The sequence below is a fragment of the Mugil cephalus genome, chromosome 16 (assembly GCF_022458985.1).
Source record: "Mugil cephalus isolate CIBA_MC_2020 chromosome 16, CIBA_Mcephalus_1.1, whole genome shotgun sequence".
Taxonomy (NCBI): Eukaryota; Metazoa; Chordata; class Actinopteri; order Mugiliformes; family Mugilidae; genus Mugil; species Mugil cephalus.
In genome coordinates, this window is record NC_061785.1 from 19,661,847 (window position 1) to 19,679,386 (window position 17,540).

General features: G+C 41.5%; 1 protein-coding gene across 1 annotated transcript; it reads left to right on the plus strand.

Annotated features, from left to right (window-relative positions):
* Positions 1–347: 347 nt before the first annotated feature.
* Positions 348–17,050, plus strand: LOC125022824 (carbonic anhydrase-like). The gene is made up of 26 exons (XM_047609769.1): positions 348–492; positions 1,160–1,214; positions 1,332–1,364; positions 1,459–1,635; positions 1,752–1,906; positions 2,010–2,099; positions 2,695–2,761; positions 3,185–3,351; positions 4,798–4,891; positions 4,979–5,008; positions 5,086–5,271; positions 5,637–5,785; positions 5,903–5,992; positions 7,285–7,332; positions 7,434–7,515; positions 7,608–7,771; positions 9,071–9,224; positions 14,267–14,313; positions 14,574–14,649; positions 14,748–14,774; positions 14,882–15,052; positions 15,309–15,457; positions 15,552–15,647; positions 15,784–15,862; positions 15,993–16,156; positions 16,242–17,050. Exons 2-26 carry the CDS (start codon positions 1,160–1,162, stop codon positions 16,419–16,421), a joined length of 2,730 nt encoding a protein of 909 aa, XP_047465725.1. The 5' UTR covers positions 348–492; the 3' UTR covers positions 16,422–17,050.
* The last annotated feature ends 490 nt before the right edge of the window (positions 17,051–17,540 follow it).

A 17,540-nucleotide genomic window follows, 5' to 3' on the forward strand; every position in this document is an offset into this window, starting at 1 on the left:
TGAAAGCTTCTCGGGCAACAGTTTGCAGAAGCACCAAGCATTTCGTTTGTTTGAAAAGCAGCGTATTACCACTGGAACACAGAGCTTTGGCGAGCATCTACGTGGCTTGCCACGTCCGTTGTCGTGGTCGGGGTCAATTATTTCACCCTTGGATTGAGCCAGTCCTGTGCATGGACTTCTAAATGCTGTGTCACTGAGATGTATTTAGGTGTAAATTAACAGTCTGATCTGAACACCTCTATTTGGTAGGAACCATGGCCCTCATATAAAACCTGTAGTCATGTTACATGTCTCCCACATACTGGCTTTGTGTTGTATACACACTGGTCCCCCTCCCATTAGGTGTCCCTCCTAGTCTATATCACTGGGAACATACAGAGGGACATTTTCCTCATCAAGACTCATTTGAAAATGAACACATGCTTTTAAAGTGCCACTACAAATTAATTTAACATTTTCTGAGAGGACTTAAGACCTGGTAGAGAGAGTAAGGTAAGTCAATTTTTTATTTATTTTTTTAAAGCTGAGTGTAGCAATTTGTTCACTTCATCCAATATCTGGCAGTAAGAGTCCTCTTTCTGCTGCTGTCGTGTCATTACATTTGGTGATGGGTGCCTATTAATGTATGAGACTTTAACGTTTATTAAGGCTTCAACATTATGAGCCCAAAGTATATCGCTAAGGACAATTTAGAAAAAAACTCTTTCCCAGCGTACTGTTTGAAATGTGAAATGGGTGTTCATTTGGATCTTCCTGTTAAATCCAGTTGTTTGGAACTCCAATTCAAAATAACAGAGAAAAAACAGGACCATAAAGCGACGGCAATGAAAATATGGATCCAGAATAGAAATGTTCTGGAAAGAACTTAAGGGAACGAGGGACAAAAATCAATGGAACGAATTCAGTGCCTCTGGCCAAAATTAAACATGCTAGTGAAAAGGACTGCTCCTTTCATCGAAAGTCCCCAAATGACAATAGGCCAAAGAGGCCAAAGAGAATGAGGAGCATGACAAGACTGCACAGGTGGAAATTAATCAAATTGTTTCCACCTGGAAAAAAAAAACTCCCACAGTGGACAGGAAGCCAAAGAAAGACATGAGGCCTGAAAACATACAGCTGGCACTTTTCCTCTATGACTGATTCTATTTTCCTCTTAAAGATGTATCTCCGCGCCCTTGTGTCGTGCCTGAGTTTGGGAGTTTTGGTGAAGAGTGGTGAGTAAAAAAAAAAAACAGAAAACCCCCACAACTTTCCCTCTTATTGTTCAGAATAAGATGCAGTTTATTCAGGATGTGAACAACAACCACATTCACCATGCGCTTCCATTTCAGCTGCTGGCAGCGAATGGTGCTACCATGGCTGCGGTAGGTTGGGACAGATGTCTGATTTATTGAACGATTCAGCTCAAAACATCGTTGGCCGACATTAGCTCATGGGTGCGTGTGTCTTTTCTCACAGATTACTCCCTGAAGAAGTGGGATAAAATCGAGGGTTCTTATTGTGGAGAAAAAATGCAGTCTCCTATTAACATAGACACCCACAACGCTGTACTGGACAATGACCTGGTCAGCTTTAAATTTGTCAATATCTCCTCTCAGCAAGTCATCAAGTCCATCTCAAACAATGGACACACAGGTACTTGAACACTTTAGAACAGTTTTGAGGTAAAGAACCTGCAGCATATGTGCTTGTGACACCTGTTAAACGTCTCTACGGTCATGCGTGTCCCATCATGTCCCTTTGCCACGCAGTGATATGCAGTTTGGAAGAAAATGACGTGGAAGTGAGTGGAGGAGGTCTCGATGGAACCTACTCTGTTGTTCAGTTTCACTTCCACATGGGCGACCCAGCTCATGAACTACCAGGGTCAGAGCACACGATCAATAACCATAGATATCCAGTCGAGGTACAGTAATGTTTGGCATCTCTTGACATCATGCCTTCCCCCTTAATGGGTTCATAAATATACGTCATAGCTTTGCCTTATTACTTCCTATGATCTCTTTTAGATGCACATAGTTGGCATGAAGAAGAATGTCTCTGAGGAAGACGCCGCAAATATGGCGGATGGATTTGCTGTTCTTGGCTTCTTCTTGCATGTATGTCACATACTTTATAGTTAATCCCACAGACATGCCGAGGAATAGAATAGAAAAAAAATCTTCATTTCATCTTGATAATATAGATGGGAATTGAAAGTTTGGTGCGTTCACTGCAAGTGAATTGGAGATTACTGCCTCTTTGATGATATTTATTGTCAAATTCCACTTTTTTAATCGCCGTGATGCCACCCAGATGACTTTATTTGACTTTAGTAAGACGATTAGTTTTGGCATTACAAGTTTGTGAAACTTTCTTTATACGTACACGCACGTGAACTAATTTGCATACAACAGAGCCCTAAATGTGCATGTTTTCCTTTTTAAATGAACGAAGACTCTATCTTTTCACTTGCATTTTCTCCACTCATTAGCATAAAGGGAGACAACTAATTAAATGAAAAGTATTTTTTGATAATGCTCCTTATATTTTTGCATTGTTCCGTATTTCACTGAGGCTGCGGAGAGTGCACCCGATCGCCTTGCTCAAATACTGATTACTAGATTATATCCACACATCACGCTGCATGCACATACTCGACACGCATGATTTGCGCACTTTATAGCTAATGTTGCAAAATGTCTTTTCTCAAAGGCAATGGAGAATCAAAACATGTCCAAATCATGGAAGATGCTCGCGTCTAACCTGATAAACCTCACAGGTAAGACTTAACTTCCTTTTGAAGTTGACCGCCGGTGACTATAAGCTTTATTGCCTTGCCAGCACTATACTGTGGAATTTTTCATCTTATTTACTGCATAGTTCCTAAACAGGAGGAATGATAATGAGGAGTCACACCTTAACTAAACCTGACTAACAGCTGAAATATTTTGCTCAGTCTTGTGGTGGATCTCATGCAAATTAGGAGTTCACAGTGGAGATGTGTTCAGTGTCAACAATGACATTTTATATAAGGGCTTGCAGTTTCTGTAATCTGTGTAACTGATCTGAATGGCTTGTAACCAAGAAATGTTTTATTTTTTAAAGCCGGCTCTTAATGTTAGTATTATTAAGCCACCGGCATGCAGGAGAGATTTACGGTCACCGGCTGTGTTTCAACCCTTTTTTATTTTCCATCTTTCAGACAACACCACGGTTAAAATAGAAACTAACATCTCTATCGATGAGCTGATTGGAAATGTGGACCTCACAAAGTACTATCGATACAAGGGCTCCCTGACCACCCCCATGTGCAACGAAGCGGTGATGTGGACGGTGTTTCATGAGCCTATTGGCATCAGCCAAGAGCTGGTGAGTGTTTTTCAGGGCAAGATGGGGGAAGAAGACGTGTTTAATCAAACCCTGACCATTGGTAACAAGACTAGTGTAAAGGCTGTCGCTTTCAAGAGGACTGTACAATATATTCTTTGCCCGTTTTTAAGTTACTTTAATCAAATGTAACCGAGTCAAACAGTCAGAAGCGGACTGAAATCTCCTTAAATCTGTGTGTCCTTTACACCTGAATAAGAACAGCCATCGCCGACTCTCATTAGTCAGACAGCTTAGCGAGTAAATGGCCCTTTGTCGAGTCACCACACACAAACTGTTACACAAGCAGTCACTGGCTCATGCAGGCGAACATCCCCAGATAACAGACGGGCAAAGGAACATAATGGTACATGCTGGTGTCGATAGTTCGTTCTGATAATTGGGGTTTCTGTTCTTCTTGTTTTCTTCTTCTTTTTCCGTTGACTGTAACAACCCGGCTGCATGTGACTGTGGAGGAACCTTGGCATGCTGCGGATAATCTTTCTCTCCATCTCGTCCAACTAACACCCAGTGCTGCGTTGATGGAGTGCATTTTTCTGACTATAGCTCACTCCACTCCTGACATAATGTGACTGCTGCGAGGGCGCATAACTCTCTTGAACTACATACCTGACTCATTAAAGCAATTGCATGCATATTACAAAGTTCAAAAGTATTGCATCAATAGTGGCATCCAAACTTGTTTTGATTGCTTCGGCACCACATTGTTGAGGTTAATTAAAGTCATATTCGCAAAGGATTTATGCAAGAAATCACTGCGCTGAAGAGTGCTGCCAAGTTGCATAAACCTTTTTATCTCCTGAACGCGCGCTGCAAAACTGCAGGCTTGCCATCACTCATTTCTAGCTGAAAACCTGTTTTGAAAGTGGTAAAGTTCAGCTTAAGTGTGGTAAAACAAGCTAAAAAAAAAACAAGCCAGCAGCCCTCTCTAACCGTTTCCTCCTCTCTGCCTGCGGCCACAGTTTTGAAACTAGAATCGGCGTCGCAAGAAAAACGACAACCTGTGACTAGGAGGGATTTCTTCAGGTGTAACAAAGCAGGAAGAGGAGTGTGGAAAAAGCAAAAGATTATCTCGACTTTTGCTACAGTTTCCTGTCAATCACTCGCTGACTCGACTGTGTATCGTGAATTGCAGCAGAGCAGAGACGCAAATAGTTGAGACAAACTGATAACAAAAGCTGTCTGTCGAACGTTCATTCCATTGTAACGATTTCAAAGAGCCTGCATATTTCCTCAGGTTATGTGTCCAGCCCGAGGCTATAGTGCTCATCTACAGGGTTGACCCTTTGACCCCGCTGTGAAAATCTGTAATCCCTTTACTAGCCACAGATATAAGAGTGCATGTCCGTGCTACTGGAACACATTTTGGTTTCCCAGCCGATCAGTCACACTGATGTCCTGATCAAAATGATCTTGTTCTGTTTTTAGATCGACATGTTTTCCTTGGAAACGGGTCTTTTTAATAACTATCGACCTACACAAGATCTCAATGGCCGTAATGTGTCAGCCTCCCCTGCTATAAGTGAGTTGGAAAATCACACACGTAAGCCCCATGATGTTTACAACTGTGAGTTGGAACATTTAAAAAATTATTTTTTTTATTCTTTAGGTCATTCATGGTGCTATGAAGGTCACTGTGGTAAGTATCGGCCAGACTGATGACCGTTTCATAATGACGAAGGTGCAGAGATTAAACTTTTGCCTCTCCACCCTTAGAGCCCTCAATGTACGAACCACTGCATTGGCACCTTCTGCCGGCCTCGAAGTGCGGAGAGAGCAACCAGTCACCCATCAACATCGACACGGATCTCGTTGAGACCGATATCCACCTGGGCCCCTTCTCATTTACAAACTTTGACAACAAGCATGCCATCAAGTACATCACTAACACAGGCCACTCAGGTGTGAAATTTTCTTTCACATTATGGGTAGGAGCTGTGACATGGCAATTGTTGGATAACACATTTTGTTTACAGGAAACATTGTAGAGAGGTAATGTCAAGGATTTCAGACCAAGTGAAAGTGGCTACAGGCACCATTTGTAACAAGCAAAGCATACAGGGTTCTGGTGACTGAATTCTGGGGGCCAGCAAAACAAAAACAACAACAACAACAAAAAAACACTATTGTCACTTTGATTAAGAAGCTGGGGAATAGTTGTGAGCAGCCATAATCACAGCTTGTTGAGAAGTCATTGACAGCTCACTGTGTCTGGTCCTTCAAGTTATTTAAAGTGATTTTTTTTCTTTTTCTCGCTCAAATCCCAGTGAAGTGCGTTTTGGAGGAGGATATGGTGGAGTTAACGGGTGGAGGTTTGGAACATGTCTATTCCACCCTTCAGTTCCACTTCCACTGGGGCTCTGATGAGCATGATGGATCCGAGCACACTATGAATTCAAAACATTACCCCATGGAGGTAGCACTGAACTACTGAAACTCATTAATGTTAAATTATATGGATGATATGTCAAACTGTATCTCTCTCTCCCTCCTTTATTTATTTATTAATTTATTTATATATATATTTTTTTAGATGCACATAGTGAGCAAGAGGAAAAATTTACCCCTGGAAGAGGCACTAAATCATCAAGATGGTTTGGCAGTGCTTGGATTCTTTATTGAGGTAACCTTACGAGCATCTGTTGTGGTCCACAACTGACGGATCGGTCAAAACAAGAATGGTTAACTATCTACAATATTCGAGATACAAGAGTCTTTATTGTCATTATGAGGACATAATGAAATTTTGCAGAGACTGCGGCTTAAAGGCACACATAAATACGCAAACATTTATATAACACTTGTAGAATAGAAAAAACAGCCCAAGAGTAAAAACAATATGTACAAGAAAATGTAAAATAAATATATATATATATACACATCCTGCACAAAACTTTACACTTCGCTAAAGAACAAGGAAAGAAACTTGGTACATATTGTTGTGAAACTGGCCAGGGCTGCAACGGTGTATCGTCCCGGCAGTGAAACAGGGAAGCTGCTGTCTGCAAAAGGTGCTTGAGAAATGGCATTTGTGTACGGCAACATGAATGCCTGTATTTATCCAAAAATAGTGGCAGACGAGATGACTCCATCTCCAGACACAGTATAAGAATATTCCAGGAAGATAAGGATAATAATAATAATAATAATGAATGTGAAAACTGACCTCATCCAGTCTGTCCCCTGACTGGAACCCAACACCTTTTATTGACAGGTGTGATTTTATGCACACACCACGAAAAATGAAAGGTTTAGATCTTGGTAATGAAAGTTTTTACCGATGTTACACTTCTTTTTAGTAAGTGCAATCTTATGCAGTATTCCATTGTATTGTCTTTACTGTTGTGCGGTATGCCTCTTTGAGCAGACTCCTGGACCTGAGGCGATAACGAAAGCACAGTTTTATTAACCATGGCTTAATGCCAGGGGAACCAGGAAGAATAAAAGCACCCTCATACATTTCCTGGTGCTTTCACCACTGTCAACAATGTCCAATGGAAAAAGGCATCTAGTTATTTGCAATCCATACAAAACATATGAGGGCAGGGGGTGGGGGGGGGCTATGCTGGCGTCTTGAGTTATGCTGCCCAACAGGTGACATCCCTTATAGCAGTATATCAGCATTTCATCTAAAACAACAACAAAAAAAAGACAAGAACGTCACAATGCACCCGCCCTCAGTCACACAGATATTTCTCTTGTATATGTGGAGCTACTAGGTCAGTGATAAGAAACAAAGCCTAACTTCCACACATACTGTTCTTTCACTTATCGTATTCGCATAATGGCCCATGCCAAAAGTTTCCCAAAGGGAAATGGCAATCTGCCATTTATTATCTACGTTGTAACAGTTACAGTGACTGACATCAATGACTTTATTTATTGAAACTTTTGACATGTACATCTGTTTACCAGGCTGAAGATACTACCAAAAGCAACACTGAGAGTTCAGATCATCCGGCTGTAAGTAGTTTAGCTGTCTTTTGTTAATATTAGTTTAGTTTGGCAGCTCATCGATTGTTCTTCTCTACACTGTATATCATTCTCCCTATTTTTCTCAACAGACAAATCCTGCAGCAAGTGCAGCATCAAACATGGATGCCTGGAAAAAACTGACGAGCCACCTCTCAGCTGTTGGCAATATCAGTGAGCGCGTTCATTCCGTAGACTATAAACACAAAAATACATGGCATGGACACAGGCGTCTCACACATTGTCCGCTTTTTGCTTCAACGTAGGCTCAATGGTTAACTTCACAGAAGAGATCTCCATTGATGACCTCCTCGGCAACATTGATCGAACCGCATACTACCGGTACAGCGGCTCCCTTACCACCCCTTCGTGCAATGAAGCTGTAATTTGGACGATCTTTAAAGAATCTGTCAAGGTGGACCCGTCCCTGGTATGTGTTTCTTCTCATCATCTTCAACAGATGTAGGGTTAGGGTTAGATGCTGGAAGTGCTAGCAAAGCAAGTGCAGACCAGGAATGAAAAATACTCTTGGTTTTCCTATGTTTTTTTACTGCTCATATATAGTTCATTTAGTCAAATCAGCCAGGTTTATCCTGTTAGCTTTTAAGTTTTAAGTACTTCAAGATAGTTTCAGTGTGTAAAATCAATTTTAAAGTTTTGAGTCGTCTTCACACTGGTGTCTGTTAGCTGTGCAAGATGAGTTTGGGTAAGGAAAGTGACTGACCAGTTTAACAGAGGATTGGAAGATGGTACAATGTGCTAAAAGCACCATACCTTTTAGCAACACTCAGGTCTTTATGGTAGAGCAGTTTGACAGTACCCACTTGATAAGGAGTCAGTTAACCGTTTGCCAAGCTGTGTTTAAAGGACTGAACAATGCAAGCATGAAGATTATATCTGATAAGTAAGATAAAAATTATACTTCTAATCTCCCGGCTACAGTAAAAAATGATGATAGCAATGACACACGGGCCGGTCAGAGTTCACGCAGACGATGCTGGAGTCTGTCTGACTGGCCTCGAGTTGCTCGAGCAAAATCCCCGACCTAAACCATGGGTAGCATCTGTGGATTTGCTTAAAGATGAGAATTTGGATGCTTCTCATTCAGTCTGACTCCACACAGAAAAATATGACATGAACTGCCCGAGTACAAGTGCGCAAAAATACTTATTAAGCTTTCCAAGACAACTTTGAAGCTGCAATGAATGCCAAAGGAGCTTGTACAAAGTACTGGATGTAGAGTTAACATTATGAGGCATTGAAGGAAAGAAGGCATGCATAACAAATAACTATAACAGTTTCCATCTATTATGAATGTAAGAACACCAATAATATCACTTTAATTTGTGTTTAACTTTCATTTTCGTGTCTGAACTTGAAAATTAGCCAGATTATTAATGTCCTTTTGGCTATGAAGGTGATTCCCCTCTTTAGATTTATTTGATTTGATCCAAGTGTGAAGTCTGTTGTTGCGCGTACTTCATGCTAATGAGGGAAGGGCAGAAAGAGATAAACATGTGACACAGATTACAATACATTTTAAGCCTATCTCCCACAATCTGAAGGCAGTGACTACATACCTGTGGCGTGATGACAAAGTGTAGTTTATCATTTGTCTTGTTTTGGATGCCGAAACTTGATCATCAAAGATGTGACATTCCAACAGATGCTTATTAAGTAAATGGAAAACCACTGTCGGTTTTAACAGAGTTTTCTTTAAATCCACCAGATGCACATGTTCCCAGCTAAGGCCGGATATCACGACGTGTTTCGGCCCACACAGGCTCTTAATGGCAGAAAAATCTACTCCACATCGGCATCCAGTGTCCCTGGACCTATCTTACTGCTTATGCTGTTGGCAAGTCTTTGTGCCCTTTTCATGTAATTTGTGATCTGTGAAAAATGTATCTTGCACCAAGTGCCTTTTTTTTTAAAAAAAATGTTAAAAAAAATGACTGAGTGGCAATATTACCACTTTGACTTATATAACAAAAGCTGATGACTGTTGTTAGATTGCTGCTTGAAATCGTCTTCGCAACACGTTAAACTACTGAGTGGACTTAATGCATGTTTAGTGTTGATTATCCTGCTGTCCAAACTTCATCTATATTAGTGACGAACATTGAAAAATTCTGTGGTGGGGAAAAAAAAAATCAACTGCATCTCAGGTGAAACCAGTGTGTGTGTTGGCTAATGTATTCTTGTATCCTGTGAAATAAATAAGAGTGCTACTGTTTGAAGGAGAAATGCTTCATTAAGTGTAGTAATTTTCACTGGCACCACGGATGTACTGCGTACACTTTATCCAGTTTTAAGAAGGTTTAATGTTCAACTGTAACCGAAGTCAGGATTTTGATCTCTGTACGTAAGGTGTAACAAAAATTTAACCTGCAGTTTCGTCAATGAAAATAAGGAATGTGACAGACTTGGGTGTGTGGGCCGTTATGTAAAAGAAAACCTTATCAGAATTTCTATCACATTACATAACATTAAGTCACACTGGATACAAACACATTCCCGTTGTCCCAAATGTCAACCAAAGTTTGACAGAAAAGAGCAGCAATTCTACTCTAAAGTATGCTAGTGACTGTATACCTTCTCAAGTCAGTCAGTTTCCTGATTGGAAAGTAACGTCAGCAACCTGACCTCAAGACTGGATGTCCTGTGCACAAGTGAAAACACCTGTATAGTGGCTTGGTTTCCTAAACTCTATTGGAGCGTGGTCAATTCGGGTTCTATCATTCCCAGCTTTGAGGAAGCACAATACTTCCTGGAGCGGTTTACACATAAGTTACTCTTTCGTGATAACAGATAAAAAAAAAGGAATTTGTCATCTACAAGGTTAGCCCAACACTCCTGTCTAAGACATACATTCGGCCAAATGCAGTAAGACTAAAACAAAGGGCAATGTTTAAGTAAATGCAAGGCTTTCAATCAAACTGAGTGTGAAAACTGGACTAGGGATTTGTCTGGTTGGTTCGGTGCCATTTAAGCAACCAATCTTCACACAACCCTTTTCTCTCTCTCTCTCTTAAATCAAAAATAACTGGAAAACAAACCTCGTTGTTAGGAGCTTAACTGCCAAGTCAAACATTAGGACTAGCTGAACTGGAGGGAAAAAAAAGTTATAAAAGCCCTGCTGTCACCAATATGAATAAGCTCACACCCAGAATGAGAAAACCTTTTGAAATCAACAATGATATTTGTCAGCAAGCCAGCCACACCTACCATATGTTGTAGAGTTGAATAATAATAGTTGTAAAGTTGTCACTTTAGACTGAGGCCTGTGTTGAGATTTAGAAAATCTCCAAAAGTTACCTTTTTTTTTTTTTTTTAAACACACAATGCGTCTCCTGTAGCAAGCCAAAGAGTGCAATGATGAACTGAACTGTATACCAGAGCACAGTGTTTCCCTAAGCACCTCTTTATCCATCTAAGCAGTGGTGGTCATCTTTAAAGAGTCTGTGCTGATGTCTTGGAGCTCATGGCTGTACATGACTCTGTCTCGGAGCTCAAAACAAACAAGAATTGGGGTTGCTGTGGTCCAGTATGTAGAGCTGAGGCCTTTATCACGAAGCAAGCTCAACTTGTCCGGTTTTACTCCAACTTATCCAGATGAACCTATCCAGAAGAACAGTGATGATCTGGATGAGCGGTATCACGATCTGGTTATCAACTCACTAACTCAATCCAGGTTTGTCTTGTTGTGAATTGGTGAACGCGCACGTTCCAAGGCAGCAGACCAATCACAATCATGAGGCTGATCCGCCAGCAAGACAGTAAAGACTGATTCTCCTCAAATATGACGAAGAAAAAGTAAATCGCACTCAAAATCCTGAAAAGTCAAACACCGAGGCTGCATCGAAGAGACGCCATAAGGCATGGTAACGGATTGCAGATTGAATAAATGCGCAAATTACACATCAATGGCTCAACTAGTTTACATTTAACGAAGCCACGAAACCCAATCACTGTGCTGCATAGATGAATCGCGTGTATGACAATAAGTGTCATTCCCCCAGATGTAACCCCTCTGGAGTAAAAAGAACATGGGAGCAGATAAAAACCAAGCACATCATTTTATCTGGGGAGTTGGATTTCTTAATTCTATAATGTTATGTGGGCTACGATAAAGATGGAAGATGATGCCACAATTACATGCTATCAATTCATCAAGTTGTTGGCCTGAATTAAATTATCCTGATTCTGAGCTGTGTTTGAGCTGAGCGGGGATGAATGGCAAAAATAGACTCTTCTTTGTGTGGTTATCTCCTGGAAGATGCGTTCACGTCGTAACGCTCTTCTCGTGATTCGGGCGCCAATCTCCATCGGGTCTTCAACGAAAGAGCACGTGATTCTTTCCCGACCAGCTGATTGGCCGGTGGGCGGAGCATTTATCGGAATCAGATAACTCCTGAAAGTTACCCTGACCCGAAGCAGGTTTGCCGTTCATAGTAAGTTACCATGGTAACGTACCTCGATAAGAATGATTCCAGCTTCCTGCTAAATCTGAAGTGCTGTTGTAATGAATTCTTTGTCACTGGTGGTATTTTTTCCACACTCAAACTGTCAAATGATGGTGCACCTCTAGGCTCTTGTGCATTGCCTTTTCAATTATTGTCAAATGTGGCTATGCTTGGGTGGTGTAGAAAACCTATAATCATGCTGCCAGCGAAACTGGTTTTGAGTATCATTTACACTCCCATCCAAAAGAGCAGTGTTTCCTTTATTTTATGATGCAGACTGAAAATATTTGGGTTTGACTTCAGAAGATTAATATGAGGATGGGAGATCAACATTTCAGCTTTTATTTCAGGGTATTTACGCCTGGATCTGATGCCCGGCTTAGAAGATGGCTCCCTTTGTTTGAACCCGGAAGTCGTAAATTTGTGACTGACAGTACGTTTCGTTGCCTAGGTGTGCCTGATTAACCTTCCTCAAAGCGATGGAAAAGTTAAAAGAAAGAAAGAAATATGCTCATGACAAACATACCAGCTCATCACTGTGAAAAACAATGAGGGTAGTGTCGAGGCTTCTGGGACGTTGCTCATTGATATTCATTGAGGATGTAACACAAGATGATGGCAGCAAAACAATCTCTGAAGGCTACAGCAAGATTTTTGTCTGCCAGTTTAAATAAAGGTGCAACCAAACTGGTCAGATCCTTCATTATGCAGCAATACCGCGACCCAAAACACACTGCCAAAACTACAAAGGACTTCATCGGGAGCAAGAAGTGGAAGGTTTTATTCTGATCAAGTCGGTCTCCAGGTCCAGACTTAAACCCAACAGAGCACGCATGGTACCTGCTAAAGATGATGGCTAACTGCGTCACAAAAGAAGAATGCACAAATCTGGCAACATCGATGGGTAAGACGCTTGTGGCAGTTACTTTATGCAAATGACTTCCAACTAAATATGAATTCATATTCACACTCATCTGCTAAAATTGTCTTTGTTCTGCCGTAGATATTCACCAGTATTAGGACACACCTTGGGAATAAAACACACCTGTCAGTCACATTTAACAATACTTGTGGAGGGGAGTGTATATAACAGTAAAGACTTCACATCTGACCAGATCAACCTGTCTTTCAGTGGCTCGTGTGTCTGCGTGTATATGTCACAAATTGCATGCATTGAAAGAACTGCCTCCACCTAAGTATCCGGTCTGTTTTGTTTTTTGTTTTTTTCTGAACATGCTCCAACCCATTTCGTGTGAATTTAATGTGTCTTTGTGAACAGACAGGTGGAACCAGGCTTACCCCGTAATTGGTGGTGCTGAGATCAGGGCTGTGGGGAGCTGTGGAGTGCCCATGGCTGCGGTGACCTGAGCAAGCACCCAACCTCCAGTTTGCCCCCTGGGTGCGGCCTACCTGAGGCTGCAGCCCAGTGCTCCAACTGCACACACTACTGTGTGAACGAATGGACGGGTCAAATGCGGAGAAAGAATGTCCCCGTAAGGGATCAGTAAAAGAATAATCACAGTTATTATTATTTCACTAGCAAGGGCCACACTTCCAACTAGGGGGAAGACTTTATTTATTGATAGGTGGATATGGATGGATATGAATTAGACGATGGGACACGGCGGACCCTCTTCTTTAGGTCCCCACGGAGAGAGGGAAGAAAGAAAGAGACAAGGGTGGTGGAATGGGGGGAGAGGGTGCGGAATTCGAGAACGGAACAGGAGGAGTAGGTTAGGTGGGTGTTTAAGCCGGTTGGAAGGCGCGGTTGGGGTGTGGTCCTGCTCCTGAAGTATTGTATCAGCTATGATGAGACATAGATTAATAAGACAGTACATCGGACTGGAAAGTTTGGGAAAGAAGAATGGTGAGGTGAGGACGTAAATCACGAACAAGTGACAAAGGGATGATGTGACCAATGCAACTGGCATTTTTAAAAAAATGGTTTCATGCCCACACATGGAGAGAGAGAGAGAGAGAGAGAGAGAGTGAAAATATCTTGCCAAGGAAAACAATCGTGAAAAGCATAAGCAACCTATGTATCCATTCAACATCCCGTATCTACCTCATACATTTGGAAATGAAGGAAGTAGTGCATTTTTTATTGTTTTATTTTATTTATTTGTTTTTTTTGCTGGGAAGCTTTTATAATCTCAATCTATTGTTTATTGCTGTAATCACGATGGCTTGACCCAATTTTAAGCCAGGCCCAACATCCTCCTCTAACTCCTCTGGATGGGCCAAAAACACATCACGCCCCAATTCCTGTTTCAAACCAGAAGTCCCTGTTGTAACTCGGGATGGCGGGCGGGGTCATTACTACTTATCTTTTTTTTAAATCGAGCCTCACAAAATCCCCGCGGAGAGTTAAAGGTGGACTCATGTGTTAAAAAGGGGGCGGGGTCTGTCTACCTGATGGAAATATAAGGAGTGGGGATGAGGCTGATTCTCATTCACAGCTGCAAAAAGACAGAGAAGAGCCACAGGTGCGTCCAAGGCGTCTAAGGTAAGACAAGCTGCCGCTCAGGTCAATTGGATTCACCTGCAGAAAAGCGTCCCGCTTCGCTGATCGGACACAAACTTGTCGATTTTTAAAGATTTGAAAGAAGAAGGACAGTTGGCGCTCTAGTTGCAAATTAAATTAATTAATTGAATTACTCGATCCGTGCAAGGGTGATGGATCTCCTATTTGCGTGATATCTGCGCGTTGTATTTCGCCACATATTTATTGTTTGTGTTTTACATTGGGTCCTTGTTCTGTTTCAGATGAACTGTCTCGTAGTAGCTGCTCTTGCTCTGTGCGTCCTGGCACCCAGCGCATACTGTGCCACAGACTCCATCGGTATGCGCTTCTGTAGAATTTCCAGTGACTATCTCCACTGTTTATCTCTTGACTGCTCATTAGTAAGTGTGACACTAACTGCTCTTTTCTTCCTCCAGCCTGGTGTTACAACGAGCCAACTTGCAGTAAGTAGTCCATCACATTTATTTATTTTTTTTTCTCTGTAGTCCTTAATCCTACCATCTGTTATCTTTGCTGCTCTTCAGTACTCAAGGTCTGGTTTCCTTTACAGATGACACCACCTGGCCAGTTATTGCTGCACAGTTTTGCAACGGCACCCGACAGTCACCCATTGACATCGTGTCTGCAACTGCGGCTGCTGACGCCAACCTCACTGAATTCACGTTTGTCAACTACAGCAGCACCTCAGCCCTGAAGAAGATTGAAAACACTGGAAAGACGGGTGAGTTTGTCTGACCTTGTTACGACAGTTTAAAAAAAAAATGGCTAAAACACTTGGTTTGGTTTTAAAGAATTCCCCTCAAGTCGTGTTTTTCTTCAGGCTTTTCTCAACAATGTATCCCTGCAACAATTGCTACTGTAACTCCGAGGGGAGTCAGAGGCAGGGTGTAGCCATAACTTATATTTACACTGGATTATTGGTGTCATTCAACACTTGTATTTCCTTTTTGTTTTGTTCCCACCCAACCTTCTTCCAGTCAAAGTGGGCCTGAGTAGTGGCATAACGGTGTCAGGGGGAGATCTGTCTGAGACCTACGACAGCCTGCAGTTCCACTTGCACTGGGGTAATGGTTCTGCTATCCCCGGCTCTGAACACACCGTGGATGGCAAGCGCTATCCTATGGAGGTATATACACTTAATTTTTTTTTCATTAATTAATTTGAGATTGGATCTCTTTTACCAAGTCAACATTAAATCATGTTTTACTTAAATTTCCCAGTTGCACATTGTAAACAGTAAGTCAAAGTATAATGGAAACACGTCTCTCGCCGTTCAAGACTCTACAGGACTTGCTGCCCTTGGTTTCTTCATTGAGGTAATAAACAAATCTTTTCACTCTATGCATCTCGTATGCTTAATGAGATTTTTTATTTTTATTTTTTTTTTGCACTGTTTCTAAACACTTCCCCAAGCTCCAAAGACTGTCCAACAGGATGATGTTTCTTTTTCAGGAAATGTCTGGGGATGCAACTGGCCAACCAGCGAGCTGGAAGAATTTGACTTCCTACTTGACCAGCATCAGAAACGCCGGTAAGATGTTTTCTGCTTCTGTAGGAAAGCTTTCCAGCTTCCTGGTACCGGGTTGCGCAGCTGACGTCTTGTAATGCATTTGAATTCGGTGTCTTCTGCAGTCCTTACAGAGGTTGTTTTATTTTCTCAGGTGAATCGGTTACAATAACGCTTCCAATTTCTCTGGATGATCTTCTGGTCGGGGTGGACCGTAGCAAGTACTACCGCTACCTTGGCTCCTTGACCACCCCCACTTGTAATGAGGCTGTCGTTTGGACTGTGTTTAAGGACACAATCAAAGTCAGCAAAGATCTGGTGAGCTTTCTTTTCCTACACAACAAGAACAAATCCCCTGCTAGCGCTTTAAGCTGCAACTAACCGACTCAATATCTCCTCCCAGATTGACCTCTTCAGCACAACTCTATACGTCTCCAACAGCACGTCACCATTGATGGTCAATGTCTACAGAAACATCCAGCCAGCACAACGAGTCACAACCCAGCCTGCCACAGGCAGCAGCTCTGTAACCTGCTACTCTCTGGGTCTATTGGCTCTCAGCCTTGTATTTGGGAGGAGCTGAGCTGAAAATGTTTGACCTCTCAGTTCAACCTCTTTCCTACCTTTGTTCCATGAAAGATTGTCTTCCACACTTAAAAGTACTATTTATATATATATATATATATTTCAGTGTTTTTTAATGTCATGTGCTACAGTTTATGGCCTGTCTCTCTTGTATAAACTGAGCCATAATGCCACAACACGTTAGTTTTTCACTATTGTGAATATTGTCATGTAATGGTCACGGCTACATGTACCGTCTACCGCTCTGCACAAAATAAGAACAAATGACTCATGTCTGTAATAATCGTCAATGCTAAGCCCAGTGTCGGGAGGGTGGAAGGAGGGTTAGCTGACTTGCACTTCATACATGTAGTAATAGTGATTTTGAAATCCAGCTGTAGGGTTAAGTATTTAGCTACAGAAAAGTCTGATTTAATGTCGACATGCATCTGAATTTGAAGTTGTTTTAGTCTTTGTTAAGTTTAACTCTATCTTTTAGCTGGTGTAATGAAGGATCCAAGTGGCACTTGATCGCATGAGCACCTTTATTTAACACAATGAAGACTACTTTTTTGTCTTTGAAGTTGCGTTGCACTACTTGCACATGTAACACTATGATGTCCTAATCTCATAAAATATTGTCAGTCACTTTGCTTTGTTTTTGTTGTTCTTGTTTCTGGAGGTGGTGTCGTGGGGGTTGAGGGGGATCAAATTTAATCCCTATTGTGCCTTCAGAAAAGGATATTTGAGCTTTCGAGAGCGCATGGTTAGAATTCGCAAAACATTAACTCACCTGAAAGCCTTGCTCATTAAAGGGCGGCGATTTATATCAAAAGTCCCTATTTTAATTCTTCGAAGATGCAATTATTTCTCACTGTGCTTCTAACTTTAACAAATGGCTTTTGCCATTTACACGTTGCCTAAGTGTTTACTTAAAGCAACAGAACAAACGCTCCTATGTAAACTCAAACATCCTTGAATAACTAAAAGTGAGTAATGGATAACTAACGGTTCAAAAGAAGGCATTTGAAGTAACTATTTTTGTTTTTCATCTCAACAGTTTTTCACTTTAATTTCAGATGTTTGCCTTTGGGAGTCAGAAAAGAAATAACATTTTAATGAGAATGAAAGCTACACT